General features: G+C 40.9%; 1 protein-coding gene across 2 annotated transcripts in view; it reads left to right on the forward strand.

Moving 5' to 3' along the window:
• The first annotated feature begins 1,628 nt into the window (after positions 1-1,628).
• Positions 1,629-26,961, forward strand: part of LOC116398538 (choline transporter-like protein 5-A) — a 38,826-nt gene continuing 13,493 nt past the window's right edge. The window contains exons 1-8 of one of the 2 annotated variants that reach the window (XM_031874913.1): positions 1,629-1,847; positions 5,156-5,229; positions 10,802-10,886; positions 17,455-17,539; positions 19,482-19,610; positions 20,443-20,503; positions 20,786-20,909; positions 22,025-22,108. In XM_031874913.1, the coding sequence (XP_031730773.1) occupies positions 1,744-1,847; positions 5,156-5,229; positions 10,802-10,886; positions 17,455-17,539; positions 19,482-19,610; positions 20,443-20,503; positions 20,786-20,909; positions 22,025-22,108 (746 nt within the window). In that variant the 5' untranslated portion in view covers positions 1,629-1,743. The remainder of the gene's footprint in view (positions 1,848-5,155; positions 5,230-10,801; positions 10,887-17,454; positions 17,540-19,481; positions 19,611-20,442; positions 20,504-20,785; positions 20,910-22,024; positions 22,109-26,961) is intronic. The other variant, XM_031874912.1, reaches the window with a different exon arrangement.

A 26,961-nucleotide genomic window follows, 5' to 3' on the forward strand; every position in this document is an offset into this window, starting at 1 on the left:
CCTCTAAATATTTCCTGTGAGCCATGAGATGTAAATTTGACAGGAAGTGTATGTGCGTACGTCTCTTTCCTTATGTGTGTGTGTGTGCCTGTGCTGTCTGTTAGTGTGCACGTTATTACTGATGTGTGTGTGTGTGTGTGCGTGTGTGTAACTATGAAGTATGATGCAGCTGATGTTTAAATCTTGACAAGCATCGTCTCATTTCCATATCTTCATCTTCAAGAACACTCAGCGTCTCTGCGAAGGAGGTGGGAAAAAGGTTCTGAAAGAGAGAAGAGAGAGAATAAACGACAGTCTCATTTACATGTTCAGCTGTAAACCTCAGCTGTCCAAAGGAAGTCTCATAGCACCACACATCACATTATGCACGGTGTTTGCACGTCCAAAAAGGCTGCTGGTGTCACCAAGTATCCTGCATTATACATACAGATGCAGTATATAACTTTAATTTAACTTCAGCTTTTGACTAAGTGTAAGTCTTGAGTTGTTGATATTATTTATTATTAATACAGACGGCCGACAACAAAAGCATGCATATCATTTTACATAATGAACCCCCAAATGTTCAACATTGAATAAATATAAAACACAAATAAACTATCACATGAATTAACTGTTTTAACCATATAAATAAACCAACATATTGTGAGAGAATTAAAGAAATTATTAAAAGTCATTATCATGAAATGTTATTTCATCATTGTATTTCATTATAACTGAATTATAGGCTATATAATTTTTGTGACAGACGTTTTATTTTAAAATGCCCCTTTTCTGATTTTTATTTCATTTCCCAATAAACAGTGTTAGCGTTGTTAGGTAGCATTCATAAAGTCAACGCTATGAAGGTAACTCTGATTTACTCTGTCTCTACTCTCACAATGTGAAATAAAAAGCAATATTAATGATGTATTTAATATTCAACACTTTAGTGCTCCATGAATGTGCAAGTCTGTCTGTCTCTCCTTCCTTATTTCCTGTCTGTCCTCTGCGGTGACAACCATCTAATAAAGGTGAAAAATGCCTGAATGCTCAAAACACAATAAACAGGCTTTTCACAGCCTTTATGAGAAAGGAAATGCTCTCAACTTGTGTTTTAGATCTCAAGGATACACACATATCACAGCAATACAATGTGCCTTGATGAAGAACACTGGATGGCAACATGAAACTCCAAAGGGCACCTTTAAATGGCAATCGCTTTGTTTTTTCGATTAGCTTTGATCCTATTTTTTTAACTCTTTCACCTAAACTAATGTAAACTTTTCTCCAATTATTATTATTGTGTTACGGTTTTATTTATGCTCAATTACAATTACAATTACAAGTACCCTAGTTGTAGGGTACTTGTGTGCATTTACTCACACAATGCACACAGTCAGGACGAAGACGACTCATTTCACAATGAAGAGAAGTTGACTTAGCCCTTTCTTATGGTTGTCAGAGAGTTGCCATAGCAACATTAAATTGATTTGCTGGCAGCAGGATTTGAGGTGTCACTGGTGGGATTTTCAGGGTTCCTAATGGAGGGATTAACAACAGGAGAAAGGTGCACACAGTAAGGTGCATATCTATGCCAGGTGTGTCATGTGGCCATAAATGAGGACCCAAAACATTTTGCAGCAGTTTGTGAGATTAGCCGAGGACAGACACAGAGAGGCATGCACGCACGCCCCCTCTCACGCACACTGCATGACCGATCTCATTATCTCCAGGCGGAGATATTAATAAGGAAATACTTTCATGAAAGTCTCAGCACCTGTTCACTATTTTGCTCTCCTTTTCCTTCTTCTTCCAGGAGAACCACACAAGTTTGATCCTTCCTTCAGAGGTCCAGTCCACAGGAGGTAACTCCATACTTCCATCTTTACATGCAAAGCAGAAGCAATGCATTATTCTTTATAGTCTGTCCTAAAGTATGTATGTATATATGAATATACGGTATATGCCCACACTAAGCCATCCAATATTATAACACTGTGTCTTCACTAGTATTTCCAGGATACTCCAGGATAAAGCTAAGTAATGGCAAAACAGCTAAATCTCTTCTTCCTGGTCCTCTTTTCAGTCAGTAAATAACAGAATTGTGCGTAACAACCAGGCGGCAACTGCCTTAAAGCTGCATTCTCTCTAATGTCCATCAGAGGGCGACTCCTCTGGTTGTATAGAAGTCTATGAGAAAATGACTCTTTTTTTGCATAGATTTCACCTTTGGTGAGCTCTCAATTTCTATATCACCTCGGCAGGTGTCACTCGCCTGCATTCACACATGTGTGGCCCTATTATGCCTTGTTCTGAATGTAGCAACTTACATTAAGACATGAGGGATATGCTGATATTATTCGGGTTTTAGGAGCTGTCTTTGTACATAGCGCATTTGATATATGCATAACAATTGCTTTAGAGCAGGGGTCTCAAACTCATCTTCACTCTGGGCCACATCAGCATCACGGCCTCAAAGGGCCGGTTGTAAATGTAAGACTGTGTAAATGTAACTACTCCTAACATATTGGTAAATAACTGTCTCTGCATTTGATTATTGTTTATTCAAGTGTAAAAATATTGTACATGCAGTTATATAAATGTATAAATATATTTAAGCACATTTCTGTTATAACTTAAATCCTTTTAATTTAGGGTTAAGAAACCCACATTACTCTATCAAAGATCAAACTATTAAAGAAAATAGCAAAGACAAATATCAAACACAAGTTATTACAATAACTTTGTTCAATGCTTAAAATCCTTTCAAGGGTGCGTTTGCACAATCCCACGTGAAGTATTTCATCTGTTTTAAAGCCACGTTTAAAGTAGTCTTCAATGTACTCACAATACATGTCATGTCAAGTGTACAGTAACCAGCCAAAGAGCTGCTTCTGTGACTGTGTGTTTAAGTATCTCATAGTTATGACTTTCTATCTCATCATTTTGACTTTCTATCTCATAACTTCGACTATGGGGATATTTTTATTATCAAGTCTATCAAGTCTTTCAATTTTTTTAAATTTGTTTTTTAAACAATTTTCTTTTTTTTTGCTGGCGGATTCGCGGGCCACATACAATGACGTGGCGGGCCGGATTCGGCCCACAGGCCTTGAATTTGACAGCCCTGCTTTAGGGGTTTACCACAGGGATGCATGCCTAAAAGAAAAGCCCACATTTCTGGTTGGAAGGAGAACACACACCTATTAGTAAACATTAGGAAAAAATGGATATCAACAGGTTTTTGGGTATGCACAAATATCGCATGCCGACCTTTTAAAGAAGTTGGTTGAAGGTGTGAAAGAAGGAGGCTTTGTTCGCTAGCAGCTCAACGGAATATGCACGGCTGCATTTGAACAGAAATATTGGTGGAATATTCATTTTCATTAGCCATGTAAACATCTTAGTAAGAATATTGTTGTTGTCTTTCTTTAATAAGAATAAGTGCACGTAAATGTAGCCATTGGCAATAATGTTGAGTTGGCACCATTTGTGTTCATTTTGTTACATACTCAGAGTACACTGCCGGGGGAGGGGGGGATGGAAATCCGCTGGCAGCAGCTTAGAAAGCGTCCGTTTTCCCTTCAAAACCTTTTTCAATAGAATTTTTAGGGTAGCAATCAGACAGCTTTATGGCTTTATGAGTGTATTTAGCAGCTCCAAAGACAAAAGATTAATTTAACATATAAGTCAATGCATTTTCAGTCAATGAGGCAGACTAATCGCGGCGGCACTAAGAACTCAGGAAACAATGTCACAAAGAGAGGCGTGTATGGCTCTTCTGCTCTAAACACCAAAATCCAGTCAACAAAACAACCATGTCTCAAGAAATTGAGACATCTTTACGCCTGGACAGCCTCAACCTTCCCTGTCATCAAAGGTCACTGTGGCCCTTTCAAGTTATTCAACAGATAATGTAACAGTGACAAGAACACCTTTCCTCACTGAGAAAGACACGACAGGACGTCCATGTTGACATGGTGTCTTATTCCAAAGAGAGACCATAGAGACATTGGACTATGAAGACCAAGTCTCAATGTCTTGCACTGTGAAGTTGTCTAATAGTAAGATGATTTAATGGAGGACATAAGTGTATGGTTGTACCTGAGAGATCACAGGCTCATAGATGGTATTTATATCATCCCACCCAATGATGTACAAGACCCACATTTTTAGGTTTAAGGACTTGTGAAAGACAGATTACAAGGTCCCATATTGTAGAAAGTGAGATTGCCATGTCTCTTTTTTCAATTATAAAGCAGGTCTAGGTGCTATATAGATACTGTGAAAGTATCCAAACCCTCCGCGTATACGGAGAAAAGCACCCAGCCCATATTCAGAACCCTTTAAACGAGCCCTCAGGACTTGGTTGAGGTGGTGATGTCACAGCTATACTGTCACCGGTGGAAGTGACGCTACACATTGAGTCCGCGGCTGCAGGTACGATGTGAAGACGACTACAACAGAGATATGGAAAATCAGAGCAAACTGGGCTTCTGCGGTAGGGGATCTTAAAGAGACAGGTGCTAAAATGGAGCGTTTCAGACAGAAGAACACTAACAATGACGATGACACCAGAATATTTGAAAATGTCCGTTACACATCGTGTTTGGAGGTCTCAAATTAAGCTAATTTCTGGTTAATCAATCTGTAGCGGAATGAAACTAATTTTCCCCACATCAACCAGAAATCTGACTTCAGTCCTCGCAGTAATTAGCTTTCACACACACAACACACACATTCTCACAAACACACACACACGTGTTATTTTGATCTATAATTGCATCTTTTCAGCTGTGCGACTGGGAGGAAATCCGCAGTTGTTCCCTGGTGCTCCATCTATAACTTCTCCCTCGCTCCTTTCCTAGAGAGGAATAAGCTCTTCTTCATTAAACTCTGAGCTCTCTTTGTTTCTTTATCTTGCCCTCACCAGAGCCAGAGACACAAATAATTAAAGAATAGAGAAACACATTCTTCACAGTAGCAGCATATGTATCACATGTTCTTATCTAAACACTACGTTTGCCTCATGATGATTTTCAATGAGAGTCAAAGTTGTATCAAAATCTGTATAGTATATTGTATGAAGAATATTATTCCAAAAGTTATAGTAGTATAAGCTGTTTTGTGAATATGGCTGCTGTGGTTGACGCCTTATTTTCTGTCTTTTCAGAAGCTGCACTGATATCTTATGTTGTTTGATCTTCATCATTGTCATCCTCTCGTATGTGGCCCTGGGGATAGTGGGTGAGTCAGTCTACACACACACACACACACGCACACACGAACACACACACCCCCAGTGAGTGTGGGAGAAAGCGTCTTTGATCAGTCTCTTCTTACAGTGCATTGTCTGGTGAATAAACACACACCGACAATCTCTGTTTTTTCTTGATCTCTCAAAATATTAGCCACATACACCACGATGCTGTGTTTGTATGTGTGTGTGTGTGTGTGTGTGTGTGTGTGTGTGTGTGTGTGTGTGTGTGTGTGTTTGCATGCAGCGAAAAAAACCAACTCCCTATTCAGTCATGTAGGACAGTTGGTGGTGCTCTGCGGACCTCTAGGTGAGACGTTCTCTCAGTGATTCACTCACACACTGCAAGGGCGGGAGCTCATTATTCAACTATTGGGATATTCCTTTGTGGGGGAGCTTGGTGTTTAACTTTGGAGGGGTCTGTTGGTAATGTGTTTGTGTTTGTCTACACTAGTTGCCTGCTCATTTCTTCCTTCTTTTGTTCAACATCCGGCCGCTACTAGTCCACAAGTTAATTGATCGCGAATGTCGTTGTTCTGTTGTTTTTGTTAATGAGAACAAAAACAAAACAAAAATGTATTGTTTTGCAATTGCAAAAATACACTTCACATGAAGTTAGGTTGAGCCAACAAAACCACTTAGTTCGATTTAGGAATGACTGTGTTTGTTTGACCCATCTACATCTCTTACAAGAACAAACCCTTCATTCAAAACTATATTAACTCTTTTTATCACAACACACAGACACAAAATAAATAGCTATTTGCACATGCCGACTGCACACTGATGTGCCTAGTATAAAACACTTTTATCTAGAGAGGCTTTTTCATGTGTAGCATGCAGTATAGACTATGAACACAAAGGAAATGTGTTCATTTTCAATACTCATAACAGTATCAGATACAATTCAATACAAAGATGATATGAACATATTACTGTATTGTACTCTAAACTAAATACAGCTTATTATAATTACAGTCCTCTAACTTTCCACAATGAGCCTCCATTGTTGTTCACACCAGAGTAAACCTGAATCCTGTTGAAAGTGTTCAAGCTTTGTTTTCTAAGTGATCTAATTGGAGACAGGTGTTTTCACAGGTGCATTCTGGGTGCATGTGATTATTAATTGTGTGTGTGGTATTTCAGTGTTTTAGTTGTGAATGTGTCTAATTAAATGACAACACAGTGTGTTCTCAGTTTATGAAAGTTTTTTAATTAACTGTAATATTTTGTACGCCTAAAAATGTCTTATTCAGCGTTCTGTTTTACTTAGCTCCACCCTCTCCTGTCACTTCTGGTTGCCAAAAAAACAAGATGGTGACGGCAACAATTCCGAACTAGGGGGCTTCAAAAATGGTAGTTCATTGGGACGTCACAGTGACTACTTCCACTTCTTATATACAGTCTTTGCATTCTATCAACAATGTATCAAAAGCACCGTGTGTAATGGGAAAGGTGTTCCATAGTGATGAACCCAGAGAGAATCATCACCGAGCTTTTTAGCCTATTTTGGACCACTGTTTAAGTTTTCTAGCTTGCAAACTCTGTTCTCATATTACATATTCTAATGCAGTGCCTCTGAAGTTATGGACCAGATGATTGTTGCTTCATGTAGAATTTCTCCGCTTCTGTCATTATCTCTGTCTTCCCGAACAATTGGTTTTCAACTGTTTCCCTGACTTATGTCCTCTATGTCCGTGCCCTGATCACATTGATTGTTTAACTGGCCGGTGGTTCAGAGGAGGAGATGAAAGGAGAGACATTGGGAAAAGAAAGAGATAAAGTGTAGAGGGAGAGACAGCACACTGCTGGCTTATCTGAGAGATAGAGCGAGGTGTGAGAAACCGAGGCCGTGGAGGAGACAATAAGCCAGCAGAAATCACAACAGAAATCTCTTTGTTGCCAAATGTTCAGCAGCCCCAGAAGTCACAGCAGGAAGTCCAGGGGGAAGCTGAATTGAAGGATTTGATGTTCTGGAGCACAGCTCCATATGAAACACAGTCTTTGCTTACTCTGATACTGTTCAGATACTTTTAAAGCTACAGTAGCTTACATTATCCAAGGTTTTCCTATTGAAGCTACGGTTGTCCTGAAAGCTCAAATTACAGCCACTTTAAAAAACACATGCATTCAAAAGAAAACACAACCAAATACAGAAATCAATCTATACAGAAAACACATTGTCAATCCCGTACTAAACCAATTACAAACAAATACAGAAACACGCTTTAAATACAGAAAACGACGAACTCAACCTCTACGATACTGTAAAGCAGCAGGCAGAGCTTCTGCTTCAGCAGTGGAGGAGTATGACATCATCTGTGTCCCAACAGGCAGCCCCTAAATCCCATTTACTAGTATGATATCACCCAATGGTGAGATCACTGGGAGCTTTCACATCCTGGTGCTGAGTTCATTTCTTACTTTATTTTATATTTATGTGCAAAAATGGCCCAACTATTCAATAATTAAGTGGAATTTGTCTTTTCAATATGCAAAGTATCTGAAACAGCTCATGTAAACCATCAGGGACAGAACTGATGGCATACATTTAGATGTTTAATAACCAGGCAGCAACCTCTGAAAAGTGGAGCCAATATTGAAGAGCTTTAAAGCTGCATTCTCTCTAATGTCCAGCAGGGGGCGACTCCTCTGGTTGTATAGAAGTCTATGAGAAAATGACTCTACTTCTCTCTTGATTTATTACCTCAGTAAACATTGTAAACATGAGTTTATGGTCTCAATCTCTAGTTTCAAGTCTTCTTCAATACAGCATGATGTTCATTTAGTACATTATGGTCCATTTAGAGTCACACAGACCATAAAGCAGGGTATGCTTTAGGGCGGGGCTACACAGTGATTGACATGTCTCTACCATGGTGTTGTCCTTTCACAGTGTGTTTTCAGTTCATTAAAAGTTAGTTGTAACATTTTGATCCACCCTCTAGTGTCCCTTCTGGTTGCAAACAACAAGGAGGCGACGGCCAAAATAACAAACTTCATGATTCAAAACTTCAGTCCACAAACCAACGGGTCCCGTTGTAACAATTCACCTAATTATATGAACCCAAAAAGGGAAAAGTACATACTCTAAAATGAAAGGGCACGGGCGGATCTGAATTGGTCAGGTATACAGACACTACATCTGACTGCGTAACAGTTGAAGGTACAGAAAACACACTATTATTCACTATGAGGACAGACCACATCAGACACAAAAGAAACCACACAGCCAGTTAAATATAACACAATATAATATAAATCAAATTCATTCGGCATACAGGATGCAGCAAAACAAAACAATCGTGAGGCTCCCGCTCTACTCCGTGCTGAATCCCCGTGCAGAGTGTAATCCCAGGAAAGTTCCTTTCTGGTCCGTTGCTGAGCAGTCACCGGCAAATCGTTCTCTCCGAGTCCACTAAACACCGACGGCTTCCCCTGTCGGCGCGCACCTTCTCCTCTCGCGTCACTCCCCCCCTGTCACCATTAATACAAACCAGATCAACTAAACTAATAACAATAGCAGACCCTATTCATATCCTCTGTTAATCATTACAGGCAACTAATAGCATTCATAAATACAGCACTTTTAAATATGTGAAGGACAATAACTCATAGGTTCGCCATTCACAATTGCCGTACCCAAAGGCAGACTTTTGCGGTCATTACACCATCACAATGACAACGTCCACTTCTTCTAACAGTCTATGATGATAACAGTCAAAGGTTTAAAAGGCTGCTGGAGCCAGAATTGCCTGGTGATACATACGTGCTAGTACTATTTCAATCTATTGATGCTTTTGCTTGAGCTGCTAGTGCTATTCCTACTACCACTCCTATTCCTGCTCCTATAGATGGGGCTCTTATTGCCACTACCTCTCGCGTGTGTTACTGGGGGCTACTGGCTACAAGTGACATCACCCTATAAGGAGGGCATGAATCCACAAATCCCACTGTACACATAGACATGCATGCAATAACCACACGAGCCGTCACACCACACCATAGTGTGTGTGCACACACTCTTACACAAAGAATCACTCCACTCCACTCTGCTACTACCAAACACTGATGACATCATTCCCGATGACATCACCCTCTCTCTCTTTCTCTCTCTCTTTCTCTCGCATGCACCGTCTGCACCTTGTACTTAGCCCCCATCTCTTTTTTGTCTCATCCATCCTTATTTTCAGAGCCACACACTCACACACACACACACTCTCACACACACACACACACACACACACACACACACACACACACACACACACAGTATGAACACAATCTCATTTCTCTTCACTCTCTTCATTGTCATTAACTACACCAACCACTGCGCTGTAGATATATGAATGTCACAATGATGAGACGGTTTACTAGTGAGGAAAGGCAGGTTTTCAACACAAGCTAATTCCTTTGTGTAGAGAGGATAGTCAACTTCTCCAATCCACCACTAGCATAGAAACAACACAAAATTGGGCTGTCAAACAATATGCACCTGTTCATTTTTTTGAATACTTCTTCCTTTCCAAAAATATGAAAAAAAAAAGGATTGAAACAGTTAGCTTGAGGCACAGGTGCAAATGCCGACCAGCATCTGCACAAAAGAGAACGGTCGTATCTCTTTAAAGTTATAATGTGTAACATCTGGCCACAATTTCAGTTTCAAACATTCAGAAAACGAAGGCTGTTCACTTGTATCAGCCGGTCCCAAATAAAGGCCTACTGAAGCTCTCTCTGCAACTGAGGGGAAAAACGACCCTGGCCTTTATTTGAGAATAACTTTGGAGCACCACTTGATCAACTTTTAAATGCATCTTTATGCATATCAAATGACATTAGATTGGTATATACAACTAAAATAGGAGTCGTTTCTCGATGTCTTGCCCTCTGCTGCTAGTTAGTAGTTGTTTTGTTTTTTTATAATTTATGACTGTAGATTTAGTTTGTATGGACCTACAGTAGTAGAGGTGAGTGGCCGCCCCCTGGTGGCCAGACATTACATATTGCACCTTTAAAATCACTTTGTATTACATATTTATTTTACATTTTACATTGATTTCATGTTTCAAACGAGTCATAGCTTCAGCAATGATGTAATGCTTAAGGACAACATACAGAATTATGTTGTAATGCACTGTAGTAATGAGGTTCATACTAGTACAAACTAGAAGATAACAGTAATACTAATGACTTAGGCAAAGACAAACCAAGTGCAGGAACTCAAAACCTAGTACAGTAAATCACAGTATTGAGATTTATTCTTCTAATTTTATGCCACGGCACTGTTTTGGCACAGAGGGATGACGGATGATTGAAAATAAGCAAACACACACACACACACAGATTCCTCCCATGGCTACTGGATGTCTTCATGCCTCTCTGTTGTGTTGTACATCAGGGGTAGATGGATTTCGACAGCTAAAACAGATTTTTATGTTTAAAGCTGCGAATAGTTTAAGGTCTTTTAGTAGCTTTAATATCTATATCTATATATACGTATATCCATACTGTTTCTCTGCTACAGTGAATGATCTGTCCGTCTTGTCTGTCTGTGTCGTCCAGCCTGGTTACATGGGGACCCCAGGAAGGTGCTCCATCCAACAGACAGCTATGGCCAGTTCTGTGGTCAGACGGGGACTTCCAACGTGTAAGTCACTGTTACACTCTACACACAGATCCCTTTACACCTACAGTCTCCCCACACGTTCACATGTAGTCACTCTAATGATCTTACTTCAGTGTTTATTTATGTTGCATATTTGCCTGAAAACATTGGAACATATTGGTTAATCATAATTTATTTTATCTGTTGACAGCATTGTTATGGAAAAAATATGGACATTTTTTTTAACCTAATTATTGTGTGTAAGATAAACTTGGAAAGTTATTGCAGCTAAAGAACCTACCAACGAACAAGAAAAGAAAAAAACACATATGTACCTTGCATCATGTGATGATATCAATGTGGGACAGTGCTGATAGGACGAACACTGTGGTTTGTCCCATCAGTGAGAATGTCTTTGGAGAACCTTTGGAAGCATGATCTCATCCCTACTTGTAACATTTTGCCACTTAACTAATTACATTAATTTGTATTACCGTAACAAAGTCATGTTGTGTGTGTGTACTTGTACTTTTTAATTTCCATATTTCAAAAATTCATAACTTTTCTTCTATTCAAGACTTTTTTTTCAAGTATTGCACATCGCTACATTTGAAGTTGCATCCATCACAGAGAATACCAGTCACAACGAACAGAAAGACCTACGACACAGAACAACACGTTGTTCATGCTGCCAATATCATAGAATCATTACAGAGCGTGAACTGAAGAGGCTCAGGAGATTATTCTTTTTACAATTACTTGCCTTGTTTTTCGAGTGCAATATGAGCTGTTTGTGAACACACATGCACACATTGAAGATCCTCACAGACTGACAGTGATGTCATTGTGTGCTTGTTTACAGCCCAGAAGGGTTCTAAGTCTGTACATGAATGTAGATATAATCCATCAAATTCCGATGATCTTCACGTTGTAGCGCGCGGTGCCCCCGCACGCTTTCTTAATTTAATTTATAAAAAAAATAAATTTTATTTATTAAAAAAATATTTTTTATCAAAAATTTTTAATTTATCAAAAAATAAAAAGTAATAAATAAGTAGGAGGCCTTTTGTTTGAAATGAACAAAAGTGGAACGAGGATCCCTCAGCAGTGTATGAGCGAACTGAGAGGACCTCGCCGGCGACGGGCAGACCCGAGCTGCCACCGGGGTGACCCCGGATCCACGGGACTCGTGCCCCGCTGTCCGGTCGCCCCCTGCGAGCGCCCCTGTTGCAGCAAGAGACTGCGAGAAGGGGAAGAGAGGCAGAGTTCAGTTCTCTCTCTATGTGACTCGCTCACCTGACCTGAGGGAGAGTGGCTCCTGCTCACTTCTCCCTGATTTGCCTCCATTGCTTTCGCTTAAGAGAAACTTATCCCGGTAGCCGATTGCACTAAATAGTAATAAATCGCCAACAAAAGAACGATCGATTGCTCGTTTGCTTTCTTTTCCGAATCGCCAAACATTGATATACTAAATAGTATAATCGGTCGCTCGAATAGCCGTCGGTTTTATAAAGTCTTTTAAAATTTGTTCTTCCCTGCTCAGAGCCCAACAGATATAAAGCTCTTTCAAACTCAAGAGGGACTTCCCCGGGTTTCTCTTAACTATAGAAAACGGATGCTAGTATGTGTAGATGTGTGTGCGCATAAAGTATGCATCAGTCGTGTGCCGTGCTGGAGCTCCGTCAACTTACCACAGGGGCTGGGAGAGTCTCCTAATCGGAGGAGACCTCTCCTCTTTGAGTTCCCAAGACAGATGAAGAAAAAGAGTCGGTCGGAAAAAGTTAAATTGTTACTTATTTATTTTTGTCCAATTCAAAGTATATTCTCTTGGTCCAAATACAGAGAAAAAATGATTAACATAAAAATATAAAAATCAACAAAGAATTTAAAAACCCCTGAACCCTCAGTGAGCAGGCTGTTTTCAAATGTCTGGAGATTTCTAAAAAGTTAAAGATTAACCCAGCGCAGGTTCAGACCTGGTGGAATTTTCCCCCAACTAAGCCCCGATCCTTTAAAACCGAGAATATTTATACTCCCCTGTGGGTCATGACAGCGTCATGTTAACCCCCCTTAAATTTAGTCAAACATGGATGAACATACTGTCCATCCAGGTCAAATGTATATGTCAACACAATGACATCTGCTGGTACTCAGGACACATGACACACCTTGCTCACTGATTGATGATAATATTCAGATACATATACATGCGTATTCAGCGTATGTTCCAACCGGGTACAGGGATACATGATAATCCAAACAATACATGATATAAAACATAATACACCTTTTTTGCCCAGCGTAAGATTAATACCAGGGTATTCTTATATATATATGTACCCATTTGCGTAAATTGCGCCTATGTCCTTAAGGCAGTGGTTCTCAAACTTTTTCTGTCACGCCCCACTTTGGAGGAGGAAAAATGTTCATGCCCCACCGCCCCAACAAAATTGTAACAAAATGGTCCATGTTGAACTTTTATTGAAATAATAACATTTTGTGACTCCTCCATCTGTGCTTTTTCAAATAATAGAATAAAGCAAATTGCAATCACTTTCAAGTAAACCAGATTGCTCCATCAGACAAAAACAAATACAATGTGCAATCACTTTGTTAGAACAATGCAAATAAAGTTCTCTCTGTGCAAAAAATAACTAATATTTGGCAAAAAATAGCTTATTGTGGCTGCAATTCACCTGTTTTGCACTGAATAGCTTTCCAAGATAATAACAATAAAGTGCAACCTGTGCAAAACGAAACAAAACAAGTTAAAATATTTGGCAATAAAGAGTTGTACTGAGTTTTACACTGCATATCTTTTCAAAACAACAATAACGTGCAACCTGTGCAAAACTAAACTAAATGAGTACAGATACTGTATGTGTCACACATACCAGGAGCATTTTATTTTAATGAGCTTTAAAATGTAGCATTCTAAAAGTAAAATAATAGCTGTGATTTAACTGCACATGGGACTGTTGCTGGAGTTCATCTCATTGGAGTAGAGGCTGCATGTAGCATACCCTGCCTTATCAATGTATTTAAAACACTGTGACAGCAGGAAGCTGTACTCACGTCTGTTTAGACCTCCACCTTTATCCAGGCCCAGCTCCACCTTTATCCAGGCCCACCTCCACCTTTATCCAGGCCCAGCTCCTTCACAGCTCAGCCCTGCATCAAGCTGCGCTACACAAACAGCCTCCTCTCCCTGAAGCTCTTTGACCTCATCATCTCATCAGTATCTGGGCCTTTCATTCTACTTTGAGTTAAAAAAAACAACCTGCAACCAGATCCGCCGGTGTTCTGGTTTAACGTTAACGAGTGACCGCGTGAACTGAAGCGGAACACGGGGGGGCTTTATGTTTCATCACGTTATGTTTTTTCCTAATGATGATAATAATGATAATGATGAACGTTAGCAGTCCACAAAGTTCCGCATGCAGTGGACGTTAACTTAACCCAGTGTGAACAGTAACGGAACATGACGTAACTTAAACTGTCACGGAGGGAAAGACGGTGCAGACATCTTAACGCTGATTGGCTAAGACTCGACTCAACACATCAAAGATGTTTTATTGTGAAGATCACGACATCACCTTTTCTCCTCGTCTCACTCCAATCTGAGAAACGCTGGCTGGCCAGTTGACCCCCCCCCCCCCCAAAAAAAACTATGGATCTACACCAGTTTGTACCTTGTTTACACCTTGTTCAGTCTTAATAAAGGGTATTAAGACTGAACAACAAAAGGACCACAAACAACTTTCTACATTTATTAGAAAGATTTGTGTTTTCATGATCTGAACTTTTATTATGGAAACAATTAAAGTCAGAGGGAACTGGAGAGACGAAACATATATATATATATATATGTATATATATATATATTTAAGATGATACACTGTGATTTGAGGCTCTAGCCGTGATGGAGATGGAGAGAAAATTTTGCAAGTAGTTTAGTGTAGCCTTCGGCTAACCTTCTCATTCATAATGGCTGCTGCACTGAAAAAGGCTAAACTATTAGAGAGAAGAAAGAATGGCCTGCTGTTGGGATCATTTTCTGTAACCAGTGTAGCATGAAAGCACGGTGGAATTAGCTCGATGGTCCCACCGTGCTTTCATGCTACACTGGTTACAGAAAATGATCCGAACAAAGTTGTCACTTATCTGCCGATAGCAATGTGCTTTCCTACACTGTGACAGTGTGTAGATAACATGGCCCTGTTGGTTTATATATTTGTGTTTGTACCGGGGTGGTATATCACGTGTCTTATGCATTTAGTATGATGGCTATTCACTGGGAGGCCTTTATTGAGTTCTTTATTATGGTGGGTGTAGTTTTATACTCCTTTAGATCCCATCATCATCTCTATTCAGCTTTCTGTACTTTTTATGTAATATTCATGTAGCCTTGATACTATCGGTGAATATATTTCATGTTGTGGTTATCACAGCTCAGGGGCGTTGTTTGGCCTGATGCGTAGCTGTGATATAATCACAACATATCACAGTCAGCAATGAGCTCAGAATGCCAATATGAAAGTTATAGACACATTACAATCCAAGTCAGTTTTGTATTAATATCTAATTATGTTCACAATAAAATTAGCAGCTAGCATATTACTTTATCATTATTTTGATGTAATTATTGTTCATTATTATGTATTTACAAAATTTGTATGTTGCCAGTTATTGTGCAGCAACTGAGAAACTGACCAGCGTCGCTGACGATGAATTTGATAACTACTTGTACGAGGCTCGTCTTTATTTGTCGGGTGGAGATGTGTTGCTTGGTTTTGGGATGTTGCTTCACTTTCTCCTGTCCCTGTCAGAGTGTTGGTTGCCAAAATCTCCGGAGAGAGTTTTTACATTTGCGTCTACTTAAAGCCTTATCTATCTGGTGTCAAAACCTGCGTCAGATAGTTTCAGTCTTTGTGCTACAGAGGCAGCAGCTAGCTAACATTAGTGTCAAAAATAACATTCTCAGCCGCTGGGTGATATGATATCATGATGGGTGATATAATAGGAGTTAGATATCATGGTATGTAGATACTTTATCATGGCTATGAACCAATCTGATTGCTTGGTTTGAGCTACCCGTTTTGTAGCTAGATATACTGTTTCCATAAAACTTCCATTTATCTGTATCTGTCTGAATAACATCACCAGGCTCCATTTAACAATTCAAAGGAATACTGTGCAAAGGATTATGGGATACCGAAGGCTGTTATTATTAAACTAGTTCGGTTCTGCATTTCTTGGCCGCATTTGAAGTAGTCTTTGATATGAGACGGACCATATCGACCTGTTATGATCATCCTAGGATAAAGAGACAGACTTCAGAAAATCCACACACTGAATTAGGACACAGTACATATTTACTAACTCTCTCTGGGATGAAAACCAAAATGCTACTAGTACAAGCACTTGTAGGCCTTAAAACTCGGTGTCTTTTAAATTGATAAATCATGCTAAGAACTGTGTGTGACTACTCCAAAAAATAACTTGATGCGACCATAGAAGTGAATGATAGCATGTACCTGAGCAGGCTGCAGGAGAATGATGAGAGGATGTGTCTGTCAGTCTCAGAGGATTCAGTGGGATGAGTGGCTGAGACCAACACACAGGATGCTTTTCTTGTGTGTGCTGCCATCTACTGGTGCTGCCTGCCTATCAGACTAACTCATTCACACACCGTAGGCACGGGAGTCATTTTGGGGTTAAGTGTCTTGCTCAAGGACACGTCAACATGCGACTAGATCGAACCGCCGATCCTCTGATTGAAGGACGACCCTATGAGTTGTGTATGCACAGAAGAGGGTATTAAACTTACACAAATACAAGACCAAATACAGTTCTAACAACTGAAGTGATTGGCATGAAAAAAGAAATCTACGTAATAAAATACTTAATGAAGGCTTGGAAAGAGGGTTGAGGAGTAATGTGGTTACTTTATTTAGTTTTTGTGGCTGGTGTTCTTAACTAAGAAGGTGCAACGTTACACTCAGATAGTTGCAGTGTGGTTAGAGCTTAGTGTGAGAGCAGGTCATGAGTCATCTTCATTCTACGTACATCTCCAGAAAACCATTTCCCCTCCGTGGATATTCCAGTTTCTACACTCACAGTATGATCAATATAGTCAGTATGGGCTGTCAAATACAGCATGTTGCACCAACTGTCACAGTTTTGTCAAGCGGGCAGCAGGGGAAGGACCCAAGCGCAGACCAGCAATAAAGATAGTCGACTCTTACACTGAGTGAAATATATTTAAACCCAAGGCTCAACGGTTATTTTTGCACCACCATTCCATCAAATGGAAATAGAGCTGCATCCATCATTTTTAAAAGCTTTAGGAGCTGCAGTAAAATGCTAAATCTGTTGGTTTGAACAACGGACAGCTGCAAATACAAGTTTGTGAGGTTTAGCTACTGAAAGGATTTCAGAATTTCATAATTGAAGTAAATAGAGCAACAGGGACCAATGCACTTCGACCCAACAATCTTTACTCTTTGCTTCAAGGCATTCTGGAACATGAAATCACTAACTGGAAAATAAGTGCACACTGGGGAAATGTGCACTATCTGTGTGATTTTGATTTTTTTTTTTTTTGCAGGAAGAAACCCATCCTATTCTATTTCAACATCTTGAAATGTGCCAACCCGGCTATACTCATCAACCTGCAGTGCCCCACAACGCAGGTACTCCATTTACTACGACTGCTGCAGTAACACAGCATCACTTTATCTTACGCCTGCTGCTATGCATTTATCGTGTCAGTTTAGAACAACACTGAGATATATTGAATTAAATACATTCTCACTTCCAACTCGTCAAATGTAGATGTTTGCTCAGAGGTCCTACGCTTCAAACTGTGACACTCTATGTTCCCCTCTAGCCTTTGAGAACAGATTGTGATTGGGGTAAAAATAAGTAATGTTTGTTAAGTAAAATAAGTTTGCTGGTTACTTGAAATAAGTATACTTGTTACATAACTTAAATATGCGATGTTAGCTAAGTATGTAAGTTACATAACAAATGTAAAAGAAGCAAACATTGGCTAAGTTTCACAGCGATCTCCTGGGTGAAAGTCCTGTGTTTGTTTGACCCATCCATCTGCCCATCCTTACACTGACTCTCTCGCTTATTATACTGTCATTGCTCTCAGCATCTAATAGTTCTTTATGTCATAACAGATGGGTTTACATTGGAGTTAGGTAAAAGCAGCAAGGCCTTCTCTGCTGGCCCTGACAAAATCACAAAATTATAGCTATTTTATAATTTCATTATTTTTCATAAATACACTACATGCATTCTAAATATTTTTCCATTAACTTATTATCTCATTGCACAGCTACTGTCTTCCTCAGTTGCGCTTTTAAGTAGAGCTTTTATCCAATCAGATTTCGCTCTCCAAAAAAAATCTGCCCGAGGCCTTCAGAAGTGAATCTCTTTGCAGAAATAAATGGGGACAATATTGTTGATTGTCATAGTTTTCAACCAATCAGATCTTTAGTTTGACATGTTGGGCGTATTTTTTGACGTGTCAGAGCTTCTAGCTGGCCTACAAGTACGTCAGCATTATCGTGCGGCTTGATTGGTCAGTGTGCTAGCGTGACTGTTGTGAAGTTAGCTAGCAGAACTTTGTAGTAGTAAGAGTTAAAGTTTAAAGATATGTAAGACGTTTTTACATGACATTACATTTTTAGTATTTAGACATGTTCCCAATATCTGCTGCCTCTGTCGAGGGGACATTTTCAGCCCTCAAAAGCATTAAAATGTATTCAAGAAATACAACTGGGGAGGCTCGACTGTCTTCACTGGCATCCATGAATCGAGAAGGACTTCTGGCTGGAACTGAACCGCACCGATGTTCTGTACAACCGTGTCATTGAACTCTTTGTAATCAAAGAAAGGAGGATGGACTTTGTCTTTAAGTGAACAGCAGCTTTGGTAAGTGAACTGCTTTTGTGTTTATACATCTGCAGTAGTGTTATTACTGTGTTCATTTTTATATCGTGTCATTTTTATGATATGGTTAATATTGTTCCCTCTGATGTGAATAATATTTGAATGGTGCTCTTGAGTGTGTGGATGAATGCGTGTTTTCGTGCCGCAGTTTTGCTGGAATGTGCAGAGGCCTGATGAATCGTGTTATTTGGGTTTTATGTTATTCTACATGCTACTGGTTCTTGTGAGTTTGTTCTTGTCATTGTGTTAATTACATTGATTTTGACTCTATGTATTTTCCATTAATGACGAAGCATCCCATCATGCTGGCGTCATAATGAGGTTATTAGGAGGTGGTTCACTGAAGGCCCAGGTATAAAACACACGGGTAAAAGTCTGGTTGATATCAGACGATGAGGGGCACTGACCAATCGTTGGTATTTGACGAGTTGGAAGTGAGAGTGCGGTGGTCACGGCGTACGGGTTAGGGTTACAAAAAGTGCCACATATTGTCTAGTGCTTATTAACTTAGACAAGATTGCAGTTGTTAATAAAAAAAGTATTTGTTACTGAGATTGATGTTTACTAGCTGACTGCAACTTTGCGTTGGCATTGATGAAGGTTAGATCCACCTGTCCATTAACAGTAGTCTATCAAATCACAAACGTAATGTCAGTGTGCATTTTCTTCCAGATGTGTGTATCAAAGTGCCCGGACAAGTTTGCCACCTACACTGAGATGCAGCTGCAACACAAACTCAGCAGGAGTTACTGGGAATATTACAGACAGTTCTGCAAGCCTGGCTTTAATAACCCTGACAAGGTACCAACACTGACGCATTGTATACATTTATTACTAGAGTACTTGATGTGGTTTGATAAACTGTGATTAGGTGAAGACCAGTATTGTGAGGGTCAAAGAGGATCCTACTTGAAACTTTAATAGACAGAATCGTAAGGTATTGCCAAGGGGCTAAAAAGTGAAGCCAAACGCCTAATGGCCCTTTTAAAGCCGGCGTCTTTAAACATTTGTATGCATGTCGGCAACAGAAGTGGCGTTTTGCCTCAGCCATCCAGATGTCTAACCGAGCTTTAAACATTGAATTAAAAGGTTTACCAGCATCAGAATGTCTGGTTGTTAAGTGTTCGCTTGTCAGAATCAACATTCCAACAGTGGACCCAAGTTCTACAGAATTCTAAAAAGGATCACAACCGTTTCAGAGTAACAGGTGTTTCAGTTTCATGAGTGACCATGTTATCTGGTGACTTTCAGCCAAATGCTTCCATTGTGGCTCGTAGTAACTTACGTAATGGTTGTCGTAGATAATAAATACATACGAGTATGTATTTTAAATTGATGGAAGACCAAGATGGCAACGTCAAAAATGCTGAACTTAAGGCTTCAAAATCATAGTCCACAAAGCAATGGGTGACGTCACGGTGACTACATCCACTTCTCATATACAGTCCATGGGTGCAGTCCAGTATCGGACTCTCAAATACATCTCAAATACATCTTGATGAAACCTGAATTCCCCCTTTTCCAAAGTTCAAACTAACTTTGTGTGTGTGCCGACCAAAAGTCTTCACCAAGAACCAGAACTCTCATACATGCTGTCATTGTAACCCTCCTGTCTCTCCGCTGTTTCTTCCAGCCAGTATCTCAGGTTCTACGAGATGAGGACTGTCCCTCCATGATTGTACCCAGTAGACCATGTAAGGATGAGATACCCCCCCCTCCTCCCACATCCTACCTAAAGTTAACTAGTTTTGTCAATGCTTGAATTTTAAAGTAGGTTGTATAAGTCAAATTAGATGTTTTTTTCACAGACCAAAGTCATAAAAAAATAATGTGTCAATGGGCTCATCATATAAATCCCATTTTATTTACATAATAGATGGCGTGGATAATCAGTTGAAATGTGGATATTAGTCAGTGGAAAGCCACGTTGCATGTGTGTGCGTGTGTGTGTGTGTGTGTGTGTGTGTGTGTGGCAGTTCTCCAGAGATGTCTACCAGACTTCATCACTCAGAATGGGACTGTGACTGTAGCGAACAGAACCAGCTTTAAAGATGCTCTGGAAATGGCTCGTAGTGTAACTGACCTCCAACATGCTGCCAAGTACTGTAACTTCTACTACTTCTTGTTTTTCATGTCTGTCTTCTGCTGTATCCACTTGTCAAAGATCACTCAACAGCACTAACGAACTAACTGCACTTCGTCCAACCGACACTTTTCCCTCCCCTCCACCGTAGCTATGCCTAAGGTATATCAGTGGCGGGCCGTGCATTTTATACCTGGGCCTTCACTGCTGTCCTGCAGCTGAAATACCACCTTATAACCACAGTGTGGCACCACAGCTATTATTCATTTTAAGGCTGTAACTATGAACATCTTCGGCCCGCCACTGCGGTATATGAATGAGTTAGTCCGATAGGCAGGTGGCACTTAGCCTGCCATCAGTGTGTGAATGGGTGAACGATGACAAGTAGTGTGAAAGCGCTTTGAGTGGTCGGAAAGACTAGAAAAGCACTGTACAAGTACAGTCCATTTACCATTACAAGAGGGTGACTTACCTTCATATGTTTTTCTGCTAGTTTCTATTTTAACTTCTACATGTTTAGATATTATCTGCAAAAATGAATGTCAGACTTTGAGTGTGGCAGTGAGGGGATATTTCATATGATGGCGTGTATGGCAATAGAAACAACAAAAAAATTGTTTCCGAGATTATAGTCGTAAATTTACAAGACAAAACTTGCATATTCTCTGAGATTGCAGTCATAAATTTAAAAGAAAAACACAAGACTGAATATAGGAAGTGCTATAGGAAAGGCATTGCATATCTGTAAATCAAAATGTAAATTTGTCAGTTTTTTCTTGTATGACTTTGTTTTTTCTCTGAATATTCCCCCCTTCCCCTGCTACCTAATTTTGATTATGTATTACATTTTTTTCTACATCTGCCCTAATAGGCCGTTGTAGTTTCATTAGAAAAAAATATTTTTTTATTTAAGCTATATACAGAACAATAGCTCATCAAGACCTGGGATTGAAATGTGTATAGTCAAGTGTTAGCATCTGGCTGATGGACAAAGATCCTACAAACCTGGCATTTCTCTGTATCTTAGTGTCTTTGTCTTTGTCTCTGATGTAACATTGAAAGAACCGGTCTCTGTTTTCTTACTCTGCTTCATTTCTGCTCAAATAACTCCTCCCCCCTCTCCTCCATACAGGGGTATAACAGGACTAGTGGACACTAAGGAGCTGGGCATGAAGATCGTGGAGGATTACGTCAAGTCATGGGCATGGATACTCATGTAACTACACAAACAGCACACACAGAAAAGCCACAACACGTGACTCAAAGATATTTAGCTACCGTTTAGCCTCACAGCTAGTTGTGTCTAGACATGAACAAGTATCAGTAGCAGCTATGCTAAGTTTTGAAAACGTTTCTGATCAGCAGTTTGTTGTTGTCACCATCACTTACCTACTAAATAACATGCACATTTACTTGATTCATTATTATTTGACAGTTCATTATTAATGTTACCACTAAAATGAGCCTAAAACGCCTATCCAAGGCATACCCAAAGTAAATTGAAAGCTGTTCTTGAACCAGTTGGAGTACATGCATGGTTTTGATCGCTTTTGAAAGGTAACACTCTGAAGTTTCTTCCCCAACAGTAAGAATCACTGTAAGTGCTACTGGTATTGAGTAATAGAAGTTTGAACACACTGAAGTAGAAGGTTTTTATTTCCGCCTGAATATTTTTTTGCAAACAGATGTCTGCAGATGACTATAGCTGGGACTTATTAGCTGGAAAACACAATGGGACCGCAGCATGAAGCCTTACCTAGTCCAAGTTCAAATTTTAGAACAATACCACAGAAAATTAATATTTTACACATGTTTTACTAAGGGTATGTCGAGGCGCTTTCCAAAAAAAAGACATTTGGGGACCCATGATAACCATGGTAACATACCTAGGCTGTGTAGAAATGTGTATTCATAATTGAAACTATAGCTTATTTTTGTCTAAATACAGTTATCTATAAGTTATTTCACCATTATTTACTCTCCTAAATTCTCCAAAACCACACTTTGCATTTACCGCACGGACACAGCGACCTGACTCGCGGTTTCGCAGGTGACTTCCACGTTCTGCCTCTAAATCCACCCCCTGAAGCTGCATATCATTGTTTTCGAAAATTTCATTGGCTATACGATCGGTTGCAATTGGCTCGAGTGTTACACGAAAGAAGAGGGGCAAGCACTTTCATTCAACACGGACTCTTGTTGGCTATTGTAGGCTGTGGACAGGACAAGGAAGCTCCTAATAGGTCAAATGAGGTGTCAATCAAAAGGTCAGAGTGCAGCCGTCATTTTGAGACACAGAGTTTGCATGCAAACTGAAGTTACGTTCGAAAATACATAGATAGTTAGGCATATCTGCCGGCTAATTTGAAATGATGCAACAGCAGTCCATGGGTATTTATGGATGTAATAATGTGTTTTGGACTAAATATTTTACTGGATTGGATCGTCTGGACCTTTGACAATGTAACAAGACCATTTTTGTTGGAATATTATTGAGAGGTGGACTTCTATAAAGCTTCATCGGTGAGTTGCCTCGATTTTGTAACTGCTTGTTTGTGGGTTGGTGGTCTGACAGAGGTGTTGAGTGTACCTGCTGTTGTGATTGTATCTTGAAATGGTTTGCATAAATCGAATCACAAGAATTGTAGCTTTCCAAAGAGATGTCTCATCAGAACCTACCTATAAATAGCAGTTGTGTACATGTTACAGGTCCAAGCTTGAAGTTAAAGCCTGATAACAGATTTATGCCTGAGAAAAACAGGAAATAATAAGACAGGCAAACGTGTGGCTTCTTCATTCAGCGTCTTCTCAAGCTATTTTATTTCACACTTCTTCAAGTGAAAACAATCTCCTGTATATCCATCTATCCATCTATTTTCCTCCACTTATCCGGGGTCGGGTCGCGGTGGCAGCAGGCCAAGCAGGCTGACCCAGACTTCCCTCTCCCCCGCAACATGTTCCAGTTCATACTGGGGGATCCCGAGGTGTTCCCAGGCCAGCTGGGAGATATAATCCCTCCAGTGTGTTCTGGGTCTTCCCCGGGGTCTCCTCCCAGTTGGACGTGCCTGGAAAACCTCCAGTCGGAGGCGTCCAGGAGGCATCCTATTTAGATGCCCGAACCACCTCAGCTGACTCCTTTCGACGTGAAGGAGTAGCGGCTCGACTCCAAGCTCCCTCCTGATGACCGAGCTCCTTACCCTATCTCTAAGGCTGAGCCCGGCCACCCTACGGAGGAAGCTCATTTCGGCCGCTTGTAGCCGCGACCTTGTCCTTTCGGTCACGACCCAGAGTTCGTGACCATAGGTGAGGGTAGGAACGTAGACCGACCAGTAAATTGAGAGCTTTGCCTTCCGGCTCAGCTCCCTCTTCACCAAGACGGTCCGGTGCAGCGCCTGTTTTACTTCTGCAGCCGCACCGATCCACCTGTCGATCTCCCGCTCCATCTTACTCTCAGTCGTGAACAAGACCCCGAGATACTTGAACTCCTTCGCTTGCGGTAGGCACTCCGTCCCCACCTGGAGGGAGCAATCCACCGGTTTCCGGCAGAGAACCATGACCTCAGATTTGGAGGTGCTAACTCTCATCCCCGCCGCTTCACACTTGGCTGCAAACCGACTGCTTGCCGAGAATGCGGACACAGCTCCTACTGCAGTCGTACAGAGACCGGATCGCCCGTTGTAACGGGTCTGGCACCCCATACTCCCGCAGCACCCCCCACAACAATCCCCGAGGGACCCGGTCGAAAGCCTTCTCCAAGTCCACAAAGTACATGTAGACTGGTTGGGCAAACTCCCAGAATCCCTCCAGTTGTCTTGCGAGGGTAAAGAGCTGGTCCACTGTTCAACGGCCGGGACGGAATCCGCAATGCTCCTCTTGAATCTGAGGTTCGACAAGCGGTCGGAGCCTCCTTTCCAGCACCCTGGCATAAGCCTTCCCCGGGAGGCTGAGTAGTGTGATACCCCGGTAATTAGAGCACACTCTCCAGTCCCCCTTTTTGAAGATGGGAACCACCACCCCGGTCTGCCATTCCATGGGCACTGATCCCGACCCCCATGTGACATTGAAGAGGCGTGTCAGCCAGGACAGCCCAACTATGTCCAGCGCTTTCAGCATCTCAGGGCGGATCTCATCCACCCCCGGCGCCTTGCCACCAAGGAGCTTTTTAACTACCTCAGCGACCTCTGCCAGGGATATGGGTGAGCCTCCCCCTAGGTCCTCAGGCGCTGCCTCCTCTGCAGAGGACATGTTGGTCGGGTTTAGGAGTTCCTCAAAGTGCTCTTTCCACCGCCCGACGATGTCCCCCGTCCGGATCAGCAGCCGCCCCCCCGGTGAGAACAGCCTGGGGTAAGCCCTGCTTTCCCTTCCTGAGCCGCCGGATGGTTTGCCTCACTATACGTTTGGGCTTGCCGGGTCTTTCCAACCGGTTACCCCGCCATCTGATCCAACTCACCACCAGGTGGTGATCATATCTGTTGTCGCTTGGGATAAAACCCTTCCTAACTGCACTTTGGCAATGTGCCCACAGCCACTGTGGCGTACGTGAGGAAGACACCATTCCAAATGGCGGCGCTGCTTCACCAGTACAGCGAACCGCTAACAAATGCTAACAAACATTCACAACACTTATATACATATTACAGTCACATTAAGTAACATATTTAGTATGAATCGACCTACCAGAACATAAAGAGTCGATTAATTTCATTATAAAGAAAAAGTACGATGTGTAGGAGCCAGATAAAAACAAGGGATGTAATACAGGGCTACTATCAGCTTAGCTAGCACTCGACAGTCAGTCTTAACTCACGTAGCTACCAAACAACTACATAAAAACACAAAATACTCATATGTCATCTTTGGTGCATTTTACATGTTACTAACCTGAGAAAAACAGGAAATAATAAGACAGGCAAACGTGTGGCTTCTTCATTCAGCGTCTTCTCAAGCTATGAGAAGACGCTGCACGCGCACATACAAGTCTTGGGTCGCAAGGCGGAACCACAACGCTGCACTGGGCATAGATAGAAATACACTTCTAAAGGAAGTTTTATTATGATTAGCAAATCACAGAAATTCGTTCAAATGTAATGAATCAAATATTCATCAAATAACAAAAATGTGACCATACGTTTTGTGTGCGTCACATACATAACACAGATGTACAGTTACCCGGGCCGTCGGAGTGGTGACAGGTTTTAAAGTGTATTCCATTAAACAATCAGTGCCTCACAAATCTGTCACAACTTGAAGGGTAACTTTGTGTTCGAAAAATTCACTCGAGGCCGATGTAAAAATCATTAAATCACAGGACATTTAGAGACAGATTTGAAACACATACAGAACATGGATCAAGGCTGCTCAGAGGTTTGTCTCTGAGTCTCTGTCATATACGTATATACTGCTAAACACAAGCAGTGTGGTGGTACAGGGTAATTTACGATAAGCTTGTCACACACGGATAACATACACACGTATTGCTTTTCACACAGCGTAATCTTCACAAAACCTGGAACAACACTTTAACAGTTTGTTCTCGTACAAAGGTCATTCTATGAAATCAGGAAGTCTTGGTAGCAAATCAGCTCTGCTCAAGTATTGACGTCTTCAACAGTTTTATTGTCTCTTATTTAGGACAAACATCTGCTAGCTCCCAAGAGGAAAGATATCTGAGACGCTTGGTGTCAGAGGAAGTTTCAGACACCCAGACATACGAGGACACAGGCCTCGAAAGTTCACATGAGGACATAAGTCTTTGTAAGTCAACATACTTCTTTAGTCATTAGATTTTTCCAAAACTTTGGTATTTTTTTCAACCTTGACCCATTTCCCTTTTCTTTGTGTCCAAGTGACTGATAGGGATTGTTACACATCACAATTTTTTAAACCGGTCCAGAACATAATGCTGTCAGTCACTTAGAACAACATTTTGACAGTCAGTGACAAAAACAAGCACTTTTATTAGAACATTGACTAAGCTGAATTCCCCATTAGGATTACGTTGCAGCCCGTTTAGCGGCTGCCGTCAGCAACAATATCTCTCAAGCCCATCAGTCAGTCAGACACAAAAAC

Source organism: Anarrhichthys ocellatus, unplaced genomic scaffold (genome assembly GCF_004355925.1).
Source record: "Anarrhichthys ocellatus isolate YVR2014 unplaced genomic scaffold, GSC_Weel_1.0 scaffold85, whole genome shotgun sequence".
Classification (NCBI taxonomy): Eukaryota; Metazoa; Chordata; class Actinopteri; order Perciformes; family Anarhichadidae; genus Anarrhichthys; species Anarrhichthys ocellatus.